Genomic DNA, 19,454 nt, shown 5'->3' with positions numbered 1-19,454 from the left:
ATTTAACATTCACTGTCAATAAAGTCTTCCTCATGTAATTGTTATTCATGTCATTATAGCAGAACTATTTTTAATATATGAAGTTTAATCAAATTGATTCTCCCTTGTCATTACCACATATTCAGTATTAGATCTCCCTTCCTCCCAGAGCTGACTCTGCCATCGCCAACCCCACCCTGACTTTTCAAGTCAAATAATTCCACTTTTGTTTACATTTTCACACAGGGCTGATTTATAAAAATTGTTCAAGTTTTCTACACCACCTCCAAATTTCTCACATCCCTTTTGAGACTAAACACCATGTGGATATACCACATTGAGAATAATTTTCTCACAAATTCTACCTGGGGTTCTTGCTGAGCATCTGACTCAACAAGATGGCCTGGGGTGAGACCAGAGATCCTGTTTTTCTCCCGAGCTCCCGATGATGACAGTGCTGATGGTCCCGGGCACACAGCGAGGAGCTGTGCAATTTCATCAGGGAAGAACAGCAGTTTCTGTCCCACTCCCTCCCACTCCAAGTGCACTCTCCAGAGGTGATCATTCGGGGGCTGTAAATATCATGCTAATATCATACTGCCATTTCTTAATTTCTTATTTTGTACATTTAACTCCTGCATTCTTTCTATACAAGATTTAGCTATGGTTCTCTTATATTAGCACTCCATACATATAAGTTTCTCCCAGTCCTCATAGTATCGTTATATGACACATTCTAGTTTAGTTAAAATATTCAATGTTTACATATCTATGATCATAAAAATTAACAGCTGAGCCATGTAACATAGTATTATTGTATCCCCGTTCTTGTATTGCTTTTAGTTTTCCCTGTATTTATTAGCTGCCTCAATTTTTCTTGATCAATTTATTTTATGTACTTGTCACTAATACAGCCCCAAACTTTTCTTCAGAATTTGAAAATTTGGTCAAGCAGGTCAATCCAAATTTCTATCTTTTTCTTTTTTCTTGACATCATCCCACCAGGAACCCTCCATTTGTTGCTCTGATCTGGGCCGACTGTATTCTGATCCTTTTGCACAATTGTTTTTTTTTTTAATTTCCTTTCACCATCATCTTAGAGAGTGTATCTTCTCCTTTACTAGATAGTGAGAAATTATTTTCCAAAGTGTACCAACTCCCACCAGCAGGGTATGAGAAGTTACCGTTGGGTTCTGTCTTTGATATGTCCTCTATTCCATTTTCTCTGTTCTTTTTCTAGAACTTCTGTTGATTTGTTGTTTTTATATTAATTCTCTGTTATCTTTTCTATCCTATCTTTCATTTCTTCATTTTTTGTTTTATTTTCTGGAACATTTCTTTTACCCTACTTCCATTCCTTCTACTGACTTGTCTATTTCTCTTATTATATATTTTTTAAAGATTTTATTTATTGATTTTTAGAGAGAGGGGAAGGGAGGAAGAAAGAGAAGGAGAGAAACATCCATGTGTGAGAGATACATTGATAGGCTGGCTCTCACATGCCCCCAGCTGGGGACCTGGCCCAAAACCCAGGCATGTGCCCTGACTGGGAATTGAATGGGTGACCTTTCATTTTACAGGCCAGCACTCAATCTACTGAGCCACACCAGCCAGGGCAAATTTATCTTATTATATTTTTATTGTTTATTATTACTTTCTAAGCATTTCTTTCAAAAGCATCCTATTCTTATTTCACTAATGTAATATATTGTTACATCTATAAGGATATTAATAAAGTTTTTTAAATATCTTTAAGAATTCTTTAATAAACTGTATAAGGAGGGACCCAAAAAACCCAGAATTTATTTATAAAAAATTGTGTATTTATTCTTACATGTTTAAACCCCAGTCACCTTCAAAGTACTCTCCATTTCATGCAATACACCTATTGAGACTTCTTTTCCACTGCTCAAAACAGTTTTTGAGCACATCGATTTTGATGCCTTTTAGTGCTTCTGCCATTTGTTTGTTTGTTTGTTTGTTTGTTTTGCCTCCCCCACATCAGCAAAACATTTCCCTTTAAGGACCTTTTTCATCCAGGGAAACAAACAAAAAAGCCTCATGGGGAAAGATGGGGTGAATAAGGAGGGTAGGGTATGAGAGTCAGGCCATTTTTGGTCAAAACTGCTGAACACTCAGCACAGTGTGGGCAGGTGTGCTCATAAATCACCCATCATGAAATGGGCAAACATATTGAAAGAGTCTTCAAAAAAAATTCACAGAAACTGAATGCAGCCTCTCACAACAACACCAGCTGGTACACTGATACAGATGGGTTCCTAGAACACTCACCTAATAGGGAGAGCCTGTGCTACAAGGGGCCTGCCCTCCAGAAGATAATTCTTGTCTTTTGGGGGCGCCTCTTCTATGCATCTACATTACTTCTAGTACATTCAACACAAATATATGCAGAAATATAGTAAGAAATACAATGAACCTTCATTTATACATCACCCAATTTCAACAGTGATTAATGTTTTGCTTATTTTATTTCATCCATTTCCCCCTATACACACACATTTTTTCTGGAGAACTTAAATTCTAGATAGTATTGGATCTTAGTAACTGATACTTCGGTAGGTATCTCTTATCTAGAAGATAAGAAGTTTTAAAAACCTAACCTCAATACGCTTGTCACAAAAACAAAAATAATAAATTTGTTAAAATCTTTCTTTAATAAAATGTCATTACGTGTTTAAATTTCTCCACTGTCTCAGAAAGATCTCTGTATGGTTGGTTTGTGCAAATCAGTATCCGAGCAGTGCCCACTCGTTACAGTTGGTTGATTTGCCCCCTTTCCATGCCAGTTATTTGTTAAACTGATATATAAAACTGAGCTTGATTTGGTTTTTTATTATATTTTGTCTTAAACTCTTTATTTGCTTTTTGCATTTTTCTCTTCTGAGTTCTTTGTTGTTGGTTTTCATATTTGTATTTCATATGGAAGGCTTTGTCAAATGTTTGATGATCGTTGGCTTGCTGTTTATGTTTAAGAGAAGCACACTAAGAACTGGAAGCTCTGTGTGCATGGTTGCAACTGTAGATGTAAGGGTGGTTTTAGGACCCGGCTTTCTCACTCAGGGACCCCCAAAGGCAGTGTCTGTACGTTGTCTCCCTAGGCCTAGTCTGCTTCCCAAATCTTTCCTAGAGATGTCAAAAGGAAGGGGCATGAGTTCTCCGCACACTTTTATAGGGTCTTCCTCTCCCAGCACAGCACCCATCTCTGCCTTTGGCTTGATCTTATATCCAAAATGCAGAGAACCTCTTTGGTTCCTCTGCTTCATGAGCTCGAGAGCAGTAAACCTCCTGCCCCCAACCAGGGCTGGGGAGGTGTGTGACCTCATTGCATGGACTGGGGCTCATAACCACTCCTCCTGTTCAGCCCTCTTCGTTCTCCAGCCTCAGGAGCTCAATGCTTCAGACCCCTGGTTCTACGGCACATGGAGCCTAATTGCCACCCTCACTCCACCCTCCCCTACCTCTCACTAGGGAATCTGGATTAGAATTTTATTTTATTTTAAAGTAAAAAAAAAAGCTCCAGCTATTATGCTATTGATGTTTCTAGAGGGAGCAGAGAAAATATGTTTTCTGCCTACCATGTTTAACCAGAAGGAAATTTTGCTTTCTTTCTAAATAAATTCATTATGACACTGATTTGTTTCTGTTATATCTATATATCTATATCTATATTTATATATCTACATCTACATATGTACATAGATATAGATATGGCTTTCTTTATTAATAGTTGGTAAGTCAAAGGACTAATTTCCAAAACTTAAAAAAAGAACTATTTCAACTGATGAAAATATGCTAGAATTTTAAAAGCCAGAAATTATATTGTTTTGGAGATTTAAAATTATTGTGTTTTTGGAAATGAAGATTACTCAAACTCTATACTATCTGTTCTAAATAACTTGTAAAATAATAATAGGAAATGTGCCATCCTGGGGAACATTTGGGGGCATGTACTCTAAGAATTTGTTAATTTTTATAGAAGCAGGCTTAAAAATAGGTAGTAAGTTCACATTTGTAAGATAAAAACTTATTTCTTTCTCCTTTAGGGCTGCCACATGGTGACTGAAGAGCTTCATTCCATCACGTTTGAAACACAGATCTGCCTCTATGGCCTGACTATAGATTTGGAGGTAGGTATTTCAAGAAACATCTACTATTTGCTAATAACATTTTCAGGAATTGGTCAGCATTTGTAGATACAACCTCAGTCTTTTCTAGGTTTCAGTACATCCCTGTTCATAACTTTGTCTTAATTTAGAAAATCAATATGTCAAATATTTACTGATTAATCAACATAATACTATTCTGGTTAAATATGAATGTTAAAATCTCATGGGTATTATCAAGTCAATACACACATATATTGAATAGTTTGTTGGCCACATTGTGTGTTTGTTTTGCTTCCTGGGATCTTCTGAGTCATGGATGCTCAGTGGAAAGCCTAAAGAGAAATAAGTATTCTTAAGCCATGTCACATAGTGATACACTTTCAAAAATCTAACTTGTACATAAAGATCCCTCAGAAAGATCTAATATAATCAGTAAAGATAAGTGATAGGAACATTAACAGACATTGTTTAGATCCTCTTATAACGTTCCCCATTGAACTCAAAGGAGTAAAGAAACTTTAGGGAAATTGAACATGACCGACTGTGAACTCCTTGAAGGCAGGACGTCATGCCTCATTAGTCATTCCATTGCCAGTGCCTAGCACAATGCCTGCCACATGGCAGTTGCTCAACGTTTGTTGAATAAATGAATAAATAAGAACAATTTCACACACCTGAATATGACCCTGTTTGCATGAGATGTATTATTTTAGAGTTCTACCTTTGCTTTTTATCTTAATGAATGTGAACATATTCATAAAATCTTCCATGGATTCCTTGCTCATCTCTTTTCCCTAAACATGTTTCCATGAGCTATTAAGTTCCTCAACTGGTTATTTCACTGTCTACAGCTGTCTACCCTCTGTTGCTGGGTAGGGACTAATGAAAGTTGCTTAGTTTTCCAGATAAGTCTGGGAAAGTCTATTTATTACAAAGGTTAAAAGGTACAGTGCCAAAACTATTCAGTTGATTTCTACACCAACAGATCAGGCAGCACTGTCTCCCATAATGCTTTGTATCCCAATATTGCTTACCCAGCTATCTTCTACAATTAAAACTCCCATGTCTAGTAATTAATTACATGTCAGATCATAATTTGAACATATTGATCCATTCCAGAGATAAATTTAAATCTGGACTCTTTAATGTAACTTATTAAAAGAATAGTTGCTAAATTAATACAAGCTCTAATTACTTGCATTTTAGGCAGTATACCATAAGAAAGTATAAATAATTACATGGCAACAGGGAAGATATTAGAGAAGCTGACTGGCGAAGCACTTTCAAAAGGATTCCTGTTTATATAGTTTCTTCTTATCTGTACCTCAATTCATACATGCTCAGAAAGTTCCAGTGCCTTCACAAGTCATTTTAGTGACCCCGAGGGCAGTGTAGACACCAGGACTGGCGGAGTGGGATGGGCTTGAGATAGCCCTTTAGGGGAAAGGGTCAAGTTTAAAATCAATGTAAGATGCAGCTACCTGTAATAACTATGCCCTTTTTGCTTTTAACCAGACCAGCTCATTACCTGTGGTGATGATTTCCAATGTCAGTCAGTTACCTAATGCTTGGGCATCCATCATTTGGTACAATGTGTCCACCAACGATTCCCAGGTAGAGTCTCTATTGCTGTTCTCCTCCCTTCATTCTATTTGATTTGCTTTGTCAACAAAACCCATCTGCATCGAAAGATTTTTTAATATATACTATTTTATATATAAGCTTTTATAAAATATATGTGTATAGATAAAATTTTGGCATGTCTTTTTCAGTTGTTTTATTTCAGAACTCCAGTATATCTAGTTGTATGATTCCTCTCTCATTCACATTCAAAGTATTATGTTCAAGTGTACTTGGACCCTGAGAGAGTTCTGGTTAGCAAAAGTGACAGAGGGTCTGGTCAGTTCCCAAATATGTCCAGCAGAGAGAGTTCTAGGGTCATCCTGTGGCTCTGCTAACTGGGCCACAGGGATTCACCTTGCTCCAGAATTTGATATCTGATTGCTGTGTTTACCTCCTCAACTACCTCTGGCCATACCTCCACACAGGCTCTTTACAGAGGGAGAGAAGGGGTTTCCAAATAACTATACCTCAACTTTGCCCAACTACACTCTGACTATACAAATGTTTGAGTTGATTGTAAATTTGATCCCTTGATGTTAGTTACAGATTTAATCCATTCTAGGCTCTAGGTGGGCTTTAATGCCATCTTGTGGTTATATGAGACATTGATCAAAACTTGGCCTCAAGTAACAAAGCAAGCAGAGAATACATGCCCTTCTTAAAAGCCAACCAGGGAAGGGCGTGGCAAAAAAGATGAGTAAGCACTTCCCCCTATTCCCTCTTACAAAACCTTAGTGTGTTGTCCTGGAAACCACCAAGGTCTAGAGAAAATAGGTCAGATGTAAATAACAAATTTCTTCTTAACTCAGAGCAAATACTGCTTCCAAAGGGAAGACTTCTTTTACTTGGTCCCAGCAGTAAGAACAAGACATAATGAGTCAGCTCTAAGTGTTCTTTCCCTTTAATTGAATGTGCCTAATAAGGAAACAATGTAGAAAATGACTCAGCCATATGCCTTCTCATCTTCCTGTGCCTTGACATCTGACATATTTAACTGCAGAGGAAGGCTGTGCCGAAAAGCACTGTCTTGCTCCCTCTCAGCCTGCAGTGAGAAGAATAGAGCTCACTAGAGAAGTCACCTGGTTTTTACAGCCCAAAACAGCCATCACCCCTGAAATTAAATGTTATTCCCTATTAGGAGGTACATGCGTTCAGAGCTTTTATTCAACTCCAGGATGTAGGAAGGAGATAGGATGCATCTCTGTTCTCCAGCCTAAAAGTGGCTTTGCTGCACTTAGGTTTCTTCAGCATCCTTCTTCTATTGGAAAGCCACCAAATCTGTTACACTAACCATCCCCAATTCTGCTCTGTTCCCAGATGAGGAATTTGGGGATGCAGATCACATACAGGTCCTAAAAGGTCGGTGCACAACCTACCTCAGGAGTCTGGCATAAAAACTGACCCTAGTTTCTCTTCTTTATTCTGTATTGTTAGCTTAGGTTGGCCTAAAGAGTTTAAATCAGGAATCCTATATATTGAATTACAGTGTGTTTGATGTGATTAATAAATATAATCATTACAACTCTATTTCAGAACTTGGTTTTCTTTAATAATCCTCCATCTGTCACTTTAAGTCAACTCCTGGAAGTGATGAGCTGGCAATTTTCATCATATGTTGGTCGTGGCCTTAACTCAGATCAACTCAATATGCTGGCAGAGAAGCTTACAGGTGAGAGCTGGTAGATATGGGGGACTTATCCCTGTTTTTGGTACTCAAGTCTTTTAAAGAACCAAGGTGATTACTATTATTAATAGTAACAATGATCATTACAATTTACTGGTTGCCAAGCACAGAGTTAAATACTATATACCTTTTTTTTAAAGTTCTTTAAGAGAGAGTAATGATTATTAAGGCAGAATAACCTATTTTATAAATGAGGATAGTCAAGTACCTTGCCATGGCTGCGTGGCTAGTTTATGGCAGTTAGGGCACAGGCTGGAGCTAGGCCTATCCAGTTCTAAAGCCCCTTCCACTGCGTCCCACACTCGAGTCTCCAGGGTGTTCTTATGCCATTTCCACTGAGTATAATGTGAAGTCTTAATGGTGCCTTGATCTTTCATATTAATATCACTATGGTCAATAACCAACTAGAAAATAGGTGATTCCAGGACCACAAAATTTAATAGAAATTAAAAACCACCAGGTAGCACTTTATATTACTGATATAATTCTTTTTATCAAGAAAATTTCAGTTTTGGCTGGTGTGGCTCAGTGGATTCAGTGCTGGCCTCTGAACCAAAGAGTCACCAGTTTGATTCCCAGTCAGGGCACATGCCTGGGTTGTGGGCCAGGTACCCACCTGGGGGCGTGTGAGAGCCAACCAATCAATGTATCTCTCACACATGGATGTTTCTCTCTCTTTCTCCTTCCCTTCACTTCTCTCTAAAAATAAATAAAATCTTTTTTTAAAAAAAGAAAGAAAATTTCAGTTTTGACATTTCTGAAATTTGCAAAATAGACTTATTTGTACTCAGTGTAGTAACTACGGTGTTAAGCTTTTTCTAAAAGAGTTTGAAAAGACATCTATATTTTGACAAGTTTGGCGTAGAGACCTTTAGCACCAAAACCAAGTTAAACTTGGATTTGTATATATTTCTAGTTAAAGTAGGGTCAAGGATGCATTCAAACGGAGAAGCCAAAGAATTTATACACATGACCCATGGACATGAACTAAGCGGGGGAGGATTGGTGGAGGGAAGAAAGTACTGGAGGGAGGGGGGCAAAGGGAGAAAAATTAGGACAACTGTAATACCACAATCAACAAAATATACTTTAAAAAAAGAAAAAAAGAAAATGTGTGTGATTTGGTTAAGTTTGGCTTACTGGGTAATGCTGGGTTGCCACTTATAACTATGATCAATAGGTATTTAAATAAATCAGGGCTTTAAGAATATTACAAAATTTACTAATGTAAATATCCTTTTGATCCTTATTTAATTCATAAACCACGGTAGTAGGAAATCAATAAATATTTGTTAATGGGTGGATAAATCTTTTAAATATGTAACATACATAGCCACCATACACGTTCAGATCATTATCAATGTATTCCTATTGGTATACTTTTCTTAGAAACTTAGATAGAAACTCTTGTATCCTTCCACCTCCCTGGATCAAAACACTCAATGGCTCCTTATTGCTTAATAGATCTCTGGGCCATTCTTTGCATGGTAGGTCAAGACTCCAGGTACTCTGGCTTAGTCTACTTAGACAAATTGATTTTATGTTTATTCACCAACATCAGGCTGCTCTTACTGTCTTCTATATAAGCCATATTCATGTCCACTATGTTTCATCCTCTGTTATTCTTGCTCCTTCTCTTCTGACATTCATTTCCTACCCATTCATGGAGACTTGGTCCTACACACCTACCCCCTTCCCAAAGCTATCTTTAGTTTCTCCATGGAAAAGAATTCTCTCCCAGATAATAAATTTCATAAAATATTTTTACTGTTTCTAGCATTACATACATTGTAAACACATAGCAGTGCATAAGAGATGCTTGAAAGAAGGGGGATCTACACTGGGCACCAAATTGAAGAATCTAATTGTTTAATAAAATTTTCATTCTTTTCTTTCATTTTAGTCCAATCTAGCTACAGTGATGGTCATCTCACCTGGTCCAAGTTCTGCAAGGTACAAACAAGGGAAGGGGGGATATCATTTATGGGTTTTTTCAGAAGTAGTGTTCCCTTTTTTTCCTACCTGACAATTATAGATAGTGTTTTAAGATCAACTTGCAGCATGGATTTAATTTGGAAAAGTATAGGATATACATTAAAACAACCAGTTGGATACCAATGTTTACAATTTTGGTTATTTTTTTAATGTTACAATTAGGATCTTGTATATACCTTTTTCTACTTGTCTAAATATTTCTTTCAGTAAAAATCCTAAAAGATTGTTGAGTAAACAGTTAAAGGAATATTTAAAGCTTTTAATATATCTTGCCTGATAGCCTCATAGAAAAATTTGTCTGAATTTACAGTCCTGACCAGAAATGAGATTTCATATTCCCTTGTGTCCTTGCCAAAATTAGTCTTATCATTTTTTACATTGCAGATCTGAGGGGTAAAGATACAATAGTGGCCCTCTTTGAGTCGCCATATCCTAATCTGGATTCTGAGGATTTTCTGGATCAGATGATTTTAGAAGGAAACTCTAAAGTGTCTCGAAAATCTTTCACTGAAAAAAAGGAACTTGAATTATTATATCAACATTACTATTGAAATAATTATTGTGCTATATTTGTTTATTCTAACAGGAACACTTACCTGGTAAATCGTTTACCTTTTGGACATGGCTTGAAGCAATATTAGATCTAATTAAGAAACACATTCTCCCCCTTTGGATTGATGGGTGAGTTACAGGTTATATTTTCCATGAGTACATTAGGTTTTTATTTTTATGCTGTTGGGTTTTTTCCCTTTCTTTTTAAACATGTTTAGTGTCATGGGCGGGGCGGGGGGAGGAACAGTTGCAATTTCTTACATTCCTCCTAGAATGTTGATATTGACTTTAATCTGTATAAGAGTATTTCAGACATCATTAACTTTTGGTTATACTAAAAATAAATTTAGGCCTGTTCTTTGAAAATGAAATAAATGCAAATGCAGGAAATTAAAGCTTCTGACAAGATAAAACTATCCTTCGCTTCATTTTCAGGTATGTCATGGGCTTCGTTAGCAAAGAGAAGGAAAGACACTTGCTAAAGGATAAAATGCCTGGAACCTTTTTGTTAAGATTCAGTGAAAGCCACCTTGGAGGAATAACTTTCACTTGGGTGGACCACTCTGAAATCGGTACATGCTCATTATTGTTTATTCCTGTGAAATAAGTATTGAGTTCGGTTACTGGTATTTCAGTTTTCAAAAGTGTATAGTGTGTACCCTGAGTTTCTCCCAGCCTGTGTGGGTGTCCTTTATCAGGTGGCAATCACTCCTGTCCAGTCAGCTGAGGAGGGCTGGCATTGTTTTATAACCAGAGACATGAAGATAACGTGGGCAGGAAGAAAGGCCACAAAGAATGCCTACGGAAACATGATAATTCCCTTGCTTTCTGTTTTTCCAGGAGAAGTGAGATTCCACTCTGTAGAACCCTATAATAAAGGCCGGTTGTCAGCTCTGCCATTCGCTGACATCCTTCGAGACTACAAGGTTATTATGGCTGAAAACATTCCTGAAAACCCTCTGAAGTACCTATACCCTGACATTCCCAAAGACAAAGCTTTCGGTAAACACTACAGCTCCCAGCCATACGAAGGTTAGGCTCTTTCTGTTTACTTTTCTTCTTAATATTTTGGAAAATAACCTCGTATTGGATAAAAGTAAATGGAGTTCCTTTTTTTTTTTATGTTTACTTTGATCATTACAAGATCCAAGGGTTATGTGGAGGTCAAAACCTTAACAAGGAAGTGGTATGTCAGCGGTTACTAAAAAGGGACTGCTAGGGCTAATCAGCAGCTGTAACTGTTACCTAACCAAGGTGAGGGTTCATCTGCCTGCTGTCACACAGGCAAATTCTAGAGGCAGAGGCTGGTGAGAAAGGAAGGAGGTTTTTATTTAAATGCAGCACAATCTGGGAGAACGGCAGACTCGTGTGTCTAAGCCCATCCCTTCTGGGACCTGGAGGAAAACCTAGCCAACCTCAGCCAGACCAAAACCAAAGGCAGTGCCCAGAGTTCATTTTCTCCCATTTAAAGTGCAGTCTTTTGGGAACTGCTGAGTAGTCCTCCAAGGAGCTCAGCTTTTCTACTGGCCAGTGTCAGCCCTCAGACTCCCTCCTGGAACCTGCATATGGGGCTGGCGCTGCCATCAGCCATGTGGCTTCCAGAGTCAGAAGCTCCCACAAAGGCACTGGCTAGTATGGGTCTGATCCTATCCCTTTCTTCCCTTTGGATTACATTGCATTCAGTATGGGAGGGACCAGGTGCTTTCTCAGAAATCCTCAATTAACTTCCCAAACTCCTGAGTACTCTGGGAGGACCCATCCTCCCTCCACCCACTCACCCCCACCTCACCAACCCAGTCTTTCCCCTGGCTAGACTGACAGGTTTCTCTGGTCCTGTACCTCTCCCTGCTGCCATTCTGACCTCTATGACACATGTGCCTGCCTTCCCCTGGTCCCACCCCCAATCAGGTGTCAGAAAGGGGTAAGAGGGGTTTTCCCCTTATCCAGTTATCTTGCTACCCTTGCCCGTGCCTGCTGCAATACTTCCTCCTGCCACCGTCTTGCCCTGGGGTGAGAGATCTGTTACCAAGAGGAGGATGCTCTGCACCAGGGGTGGAGCTTCCCAAGGCACCAGTTTGGTTACAGGGACACCACAGACCCACCTGCTGCCTCAGGCAGTTCTGCGATTTCCTCTAGAGGCCCCATCTGTTTCCCAGACTCCACTTGTTCCCCACAGTCTGGCCAGGTTATTAGTATCATAACCAGATTTCCCCATGGCCATGGGAGCCTCTCATGGCCACTTGTAGAGTTTTGGTTTTCTCCTTCCTTTTATGGAACCACAGACCTCACTTCTGTGATTGGGGAGAGGAAAAGAAAGAGAAGGTAATGATTAGAAAGCCGTTGAAAGTTAAGCAAGTCTGTTTTTTGCAAATGAAGCCCAAGGTTTATAAGCTTTACATATATATTTTTTACCTCACGGTAGTCTCACAACTTGGTATTGTTCATTTGCCTGGGAGGAAACAAAGGTGCCTGCGGAATATCTCACACCTCCTGGCCCACCAATAACAAGTGCTGACCTGCCTGCCTTTCCTGGTTATATGCTCACGGCCTAAAATAACACCTGGCAAAAAAAGGCATTTGAAAAATATTGGCCGACTACATGGAATAACATTCATGAAATTATCTACATAATTGTAATATAAGTTCGCCATTCTGTTTCTTTAACGGAAGTATAAACAATCCATTGGAATGTTCATCTATAGCAACCAAACCCGTGAGCACCATCTTGTGGAATACACCACAGTTGTCACTCACAGAGGGTGACTGTCACCATCCTGGGACTTCATCCCCTTTGAAACAAACAAAAAACAACATAAAGCAACAACAACAAAGCCTAAGTGTCTTTACATCTGATCATATGAAACAATAAATGTCAATGAAACAAAAGACAGTTGGAAAACTTTGATCCACTTTACAGTTGGATCAAGCACAAGTTCGACATAGTATACCAGAGAAATTTGGGAGTGTTTCCAAGGTGAAGCTTGCACATTACTGTGATTTTTGAAGCACTGATGTCTGTGCTTCAAAAACTTGTCTATTCATATGACTGGTATCAGTTGTAATGAAAAGTCCTGAATCACTACAAACCCCCTAATACATAAATAAATCAGTCCTCACAATCAGACTTAAATGTAACATAGAAGCCAGATATATAGTTGATTCCCAACTTTTCTCATGCATTTTAGAGACATTAATATGTAAATTCAGACTGGGCCCACTAAGAGATGCGTTTTTCTCTTCTTGCACATTTTATGCTCATCCAAAATACTCGACTGAAATATTTTGTGAATCACTAAGCTATTGTATTATCTCCCTTCTTTTTAACATGACATATATTTCTAGACTTTTTTCTAATTTTATCAATAACATTGATAACACTGTTCCCAACATTGTGCCTTTCCTTTCCAGTTTCAAGACCAACAGAAAGGGGAGACAAAGGTTATGTTCCTTCTGTTTTTATCCCCATCTCGACAATGTAAGTAATGTCAGTCACATGTAAAATGTGTATGATTGAATTCATCCCAAAAGAAAAGCTTTTCTATAGGAAATGTAAGGGTACCGCGGAATACATATGACTGAGAATAAAGCATTTTAATTCTCAATATCCCGTTTTCTTTAATACGTAAAGCTGGTCTTCAAGACACACCACAGTCTGTTATCACTGGAATTATAAAGTTGCCTTTGTATATGCCGTATATTTCATAGTAGGCTGAGTGATGTGATATCAAATGATGAGTTAGGCATCTTAGTGTGACAAATAGGTAAAGTTCTAGAACTGAGTTCCTGACAGAATGAGCTATGGTTTTTTAATCCTGCTCGATATTTACCTTGTTATTTCTTTAAGCCGAAGCGATTCAGCTGAGCCACAGTCTCCGTCAGACCTTCTCCCCATGTCTCCGAGTGTGTACGCAGTGCTGAGAGAAAACCTGAGCCCCACAACAATCGAAACTGCAGTACGTTCCCTTCCTTTTCCATGGCTGGTCAAGGGCATCGCTACGTGAGCAAGGGTGGGATGCCAACCAAAGGGACTGAAGTTCTGTAAGGTCCTGTGTGTTGCTGACAGTACCCACACTGAAAGCAGACACCTTCACTTACTTGAACTGCTTTAAATTCTTTCCATCACAAGCCCCCACAGGGCAAAATATTCCTGTACCCCACTCAAATACACTTTGTCCCTTGCCCACCATTCTCTTCACATATCAGCAGACAACATGTATTAGTCAATATTTATTAAGCCTAGTTTATTATTTATTTTAGCAGTTCAAGCACAACACATTTGAATTTTTTTTTGATTAATTGTTGCTTGCATTGTTCCTCCCGGGAGCCTCTTCAAGTAGTGTATGAGTAACAATCAAAAGCAGTATACTACTACTCTTCTGAGAACAGAGTCCTAATTGTAAATGCAATAATGAGATTTAGGATGCATTCTATCCATTCTCATACCCAATGCTGTTGAGCAGTTCAAACCACCAATTTACACAAGGACGAACATACATTAGAATTTAGAACAATAGCATCTTGGAGGTACTCTGTGCCCCTAGAGATTTCTGACTATAAATCAAGTGGGTTTCAGTCCTTTTCTTGAAGACTTCTAGGGATGAAAAATCCATACTCTCCATGGGCAGCTTATTCCAAAACGTGTAGTTAGGAGAGAACCTGTGCTACCTTTTGCACCTGTTTCTTCTTACATTTTTGGTGGGATGAATAGGCCTTCTTAAAACAGCTTTCATCTACTTAAAAGGTACCTTTTGAACACTTAGTTAATTGGTAGAATGATTATGGAGTATTTAGTAGACACAAGGATGTTTACATAAGAAATGGTAATTTATTTGCAAAACAGTAGTTTCCTCAAGGTCATTTTTGTTTTTCACTTTTAGATGAAGTCTCCCTATTCTGCTGAATAACAGCATAAAATCTTGACATTCAAAAGAAGGAAGCAAAAAAGTGTAAAGACTGATCTTTGCCAACAATCACATCCTATTCCTTCAGCTTTGTAAATACCAAAGCGACTGACGTCTGAAGCTCTCCTCCCTCTGGCCGGACACCCTCAGCTGGGAGCGTTGTGACTGAAATGCTAAAAACCAAAGCTTCAGATAAACGTGCCAGATAAGACACTTAAAAACCATGTGTTAATATAGTATTAACTAAAGACTCATTTGTATTTGTTTCATTTCTGACTTTGTTTATGATTTTGGCTCTAGAAGGTTTAAGTGTTAAGATTTCAGAATAGATCAGGAATAACAAAGTCATACTACATTACTGAAAAATCAATAGGAAGGCCTGAGGGAAAATCCAAAGAAGCCAGCGTCCCGAGTTCCAGCAGGTAAGTCATCACACTAGACACACATGGAGTTAATAATGGGGCATTGACAGCAAAAGTGCCCGGGGTATCCAGGGGTGAATTATGAAGCCTCTTGATTGCCATGCCAACATTGTCCCCACGTCGTGGTTCACAGCTGCTGATACGGCTGCCAGGGATACCTCCTGCTATAAGGAGGGACCCAGAGTCATTCCTGGTGTTTATCTAGGGAACCAATAGTATGGGCCAGACTGGATGCTTAGTGGTAACATTGCCCAACTGGCGCCCTTAGGAATAGTATGGGATCCCCCAGTGCCAGGATTTGGGGTGCTCCCGATGTCTGCCAGGCCCCAGGGAATGGGCTGAGCCAGGCGATACTAAGGCATCTGCCGTGATTTACTGCAGGAAAGTGCTGAGGCTGGTATCCAAGGTGAGCCCTGGCTGCACTCGAGGCGACAGTCCCCTCTGGAGGGCTCCTCTCTAACTTCTTCCACCCACTTCCCGTCCCCCAGGCAAGACAAACAGGAAGAGGCTAATGTTTGATGAAAAATGAGTTCCAAAAGAAAAAAAGATTTAATATAACCTACCTTCCTAATAGGAGTTTTCGTCCCACCAATCTTCTCCTCTCTACCCCAGAATAGTTTTTTTCTGCCTGCAAGGAGCAAATAAGCAGCATGGAATGAAACATAAGGTATATTTTCAACATATTAATCATATTTTCACTTTTCCTCTCACCCACCATATACTAATCACAGATGTCCATTTTGCTAATCCCTTTTCAAATTCTTTTTAATGTAAAGAATTGCTTTGGCCAATTTTACTGAATATTGGTGCCTTTATCTGGAATAAATGCTGAAGAAAGATAGCTGCCGGTAGATTTCCTCAAAGTCTTAAGGTAGCAATGAAAGTCACCACCCCCCCCGCCCCGCCAAACCCATAAAGAAGAATGTAAGTCCACTACCCCAAGGAACTTTTCTTTACCTCACATGGCTCAGGAGGCCCCTGCACTGCCTGTGGTGGGAGGAACGGAATTAGGAGTCAGGCCATTCTTCCGCTGTGCTCTACCAGCAGGTAACAGTGGGCCAGACTTAGTAAACGGGCCTCCGTGAGCACGCACTCCAATTTCTTCACAGCCTGTTTTCAAACTGCCCATGAGCATTGATTGATTTGACTAATTGCATTTTATAACGTCTGGCTTACTGAAGTATAACTTAGAGAGTAAAATGCACCCCTTTCTGACAAACCCATAGTTGTGTAACCACCACTGTGAGACCTGGAACATATCAACCAGAGTCCGCACAAAGAGGACACTATAAAAACTGATGAGAAGGATGTTCCCTGCACCACTCTGCCAGTAAATACAACAAACGATTCCCTGTGGCTTCCTGTGTAGACAGAGGGCTCTTAATAAGTGAATTGGATCATTTCACTCCTTACTACAATCCTCAAGTGGTCCATGATGCTCTTGATTAGCAGTTATTACTTGGAGAGTGTGGGCAGAATGGTGGAGGTTCATGAATTTAGATGGCAGTAGATAGAATTTTATTTCTATACACTTTTTCTGAAACAGAATTTTCTTTAATTAGGTATAAAGGCAACAAACCATAACCTACACCGTATTTTTTGTCATACTACACATTTAGCTCAAAATATTGCTTATGCTAAGCACAACTTTGAAATTGCATTCCTCAGACCCATTGCTAGAATTTATTTAATGCCATTAATAAAGAAGCACTTATATTGCTACATTACAAAGTTGGTTTCAATATTTTGAAATCTCCATATCAGTGTATTTGGTTTCCTTTTTAATCTTATGTATTTTATTTGACTAAAAACATTATTCTTTGAAGGAATTCATAGGTTTCATTGGACTGCCAAAGGGGTCCATGGCACAAAAAAGAGTTAAGAATCCCAGTTCTGGTCGAAGACCATACCTCTTAACAGATCTTTTCAAAGTCATTTTTTAGTCTCTTTTTACTCTGCAACTGAATTTTCATCTCCTCTCTCATCACTTCTCCCCCAGAATAGCTTCTTGTCCTCTAAAACATACACCCAAGAGACTGACTGAACTACTTTCATTTTCTTTGATGGTCCTGCTCGCATTCACCTCCCTCTACTATAGCCTCTTAATTCACCAACGCCATTTCATCTACCCGGATAAGGATCATACATCCTTCAGGCTCTGAAAAGCTTTCCTTTGAAACACACGCACATAGATGGCTCAGGTCACATCACACCTTCCTATCCTGTAGATGCCCCAGCACATTTCTTATCACCTTTGTTGTAAATGCACGTCATCTGTCTTCTTCAGGAGACTGTAAGCAAGCTCTGTATGTCCAGGGACTAAGAAGGCTGTGTTCATAATACTATCCCTAGAGTCTAGCACAGCCAGCCCTTTAATAAATATTAGTTAATGATTTGGTGTTTGCACACACAGATGACAATAATTGGTACCTTCCTTTCATTTGCTTTTCTGTCTGCCTGCAAGACTAAGCTGGAATTCCCTTTATAATGCTTCCAAACTCTAAAATCATGGAACGGCCCCCAATATTATTCTTCAAACTGAATAACCAAAACCTGCTTGCTATTGCTCAAACAACATAGTACTTCCCCTCTACTTTACCTCACTCTTAACTTCCCAACTCTGTAGAAATGCTCTTGAATGATAATGCTTGATTATTATCTTACTCTAGCTTCCCTTTAATTTAGGTATCTCATGTGTGCCAAACATCCACCCAGTCAAGTGTGCCTGAAGTTTTCCCCTAACTCCTACTCATTAAATGATGGTCTTTACTACTCCTGCCTCGATAAAAATTCTACACAACACTCTCTTACATTAGGTTTGACAGTCAGCCACGTAGACATCTCACCAACTGCCTCTGATGGAAAGACTCTTAAAGGACATCTAGACAGGGTGGAGATGGGGAGAGGTTAAAGGGGGTGGAAGAATGGTGCTTTCATTAAAATCCTTTAGGGGAGTGTTTCATAGTACAAATGTTCTTTATTCTCCTCCCCCTCAATTCTAGCTCCATAGGCCTAGTGCCAGTGCTGGGAACTGAATGGTTGAATTAACCTGTGATTCCTGATCCCAGCTGGTCAATGATGTTATTCACTCATTCAAAAAATGTTGAGAACTGCTCTGAATCAGGCATTGCCTTTCTCAATGAGGGTTTCCCATCTGAACCACAGACACAGATAGCAATTTGCTTAACTGTTTTCTCAGTTTCCCAAGGATGGTACATAGTGTCATTCGAGATGTACAGGAGAAAAGGTAATTCACAATCAGATATCTCAGGGCATTGGGCTTAATATCCTCTTGGAACCAAGGTGAGACAAGCTGTAACAGCACAAAGTCCCTCCTTCTATGAGGGAAGAGAAAAACAGACAAGCAAACAATAAAGGACAGATTTAATAAGTGCTAAAAGGAATAGAAATGTGATATCAAGTAACTGGAAAAAGGGGGTAAATGAAGGTCTCTCTGAGGAGATGATCTTTGAGCTGAGGATCTAAAGAATGAGGAGCCAGTCCGTGAACACAGCCAGGAAAACAGCCTCCCCAAAGCATGGTACACATAGGACCTAGGCAGGTAAAAGCCTGGGTTACTTGAGGAGCAGAAAGAGGCCCTTGGGAGGAGAGCAAAGTGAAGCATGAAGGGAGTGGGACAAGATGACTAAGAAGGGAGGCAAGGCCCCATCATGTAGGAAAGCTGAAGGCTAGATGTCATTCCAAGTGCTACGGGAAGAAGTGGTGTTATAACCTGTTTCTTCATTGTATATAAGTTTCCATTTAAGTAAATATGTAACAATGTTTCTACAGGAGAAATCCTCCTCCCCAGATTCCCACACTAGGGACTTAATGGGTGTGCGACCTACCCAGTCACACAGAGCCAAGTACTCAGAAGGGCCCATGTTTGGTTTAATGCTTTGCTATTGACTTCTTGGAACTCTTTCCATTCTTTTTAAGATTTAACTAATTTATTTTCAGAGAGAGGGAAGGGAGGGAGGAAGAAAGGGAAAGAAATATTGAGGTGAGAGAGAAACAATGATCAATTGCCTCATATGTGCCCAGTCTTGGACCAGGCCAACCTGCAACCAGTCAAGAGCCCTACTGGGAATGGAACTGGGGACCTTTCACTTTGTGGGACAAAGCCCAACCAACTGAGCCGCACTGGTCAGGGCCTTCTTGAAATTCCTAA

The 19,454-nt window shown here is 39.4% G+C and overlaps 1 protein-coding gene across 2 annotated transcripts in view; it reads left to right on the top strand.

The window, feature by feature from the left end:
- Nucleotides 1-14,961, top strand: part of STAT4 (signal transducer and activator of transcription 4) — a 97,880-nt gene extending 82,919 nt beyond the window's left edge. For both annotated transcript variants that reach the window (XM_045198502.3, XM_024564177.4), the window contains 10 exons: nt 4,044-4,127; nt 5,622-5,720; nt 7,263-7,398; nt 9,317-9,366; nt 9,995-10,089; nt 10,396-10,532; nt 10,801-10,992; nt 13,369-13,435; nt 13,805-13,913; nt 14,838-14,961. In XM_045198502.3, the coding sequence (XP_045054437.1) occupies nt 4,044-4,127; nt 5,622-5,720; nt 7,263-7,398; nt 9,317-9,366; nt 9,995-10,089; nt 10,396-10,532; nt 10,801-10,992; nt 13,369-13,435; nt 13,805-13,913; nt 14,838-14,864 (996 nt within the window). In that variant the 3' untranslated portion in view covers nt 14,865-14,961. The remainder of the gene's footprint in view (nt 1-4,043; nt 4,128-5,621; nt 5,721-7,262; nt 7,399-9,316; nt 9,367-9,994; nt 10,090-10,395; nt 10,533-10,800; nt 10,993-13,368; nt 13,436-13,804; nt 13,914-14,837) is intronic.
- Nucleotides 14,962-19,454: the final 4,493 nt, after the last annotated feature.

Source organism: Desmodus rotundus, chromosome 2 (genome assembly GCF_022682495.2).
Source record: "Desmodus rotundus isolate HL8 chromosome 2, HLdesRot8A.1, whole genome shotgun sequence".
NCBI lineage: Eukaryota > Metazoa > Chordata > Mammalia > Chiroptera > Phyllostomidae > Desmodus > Desmodus rotundus.
This window is presented reverse-complemented; position numbering and strand designations above follow the sequence as displayed.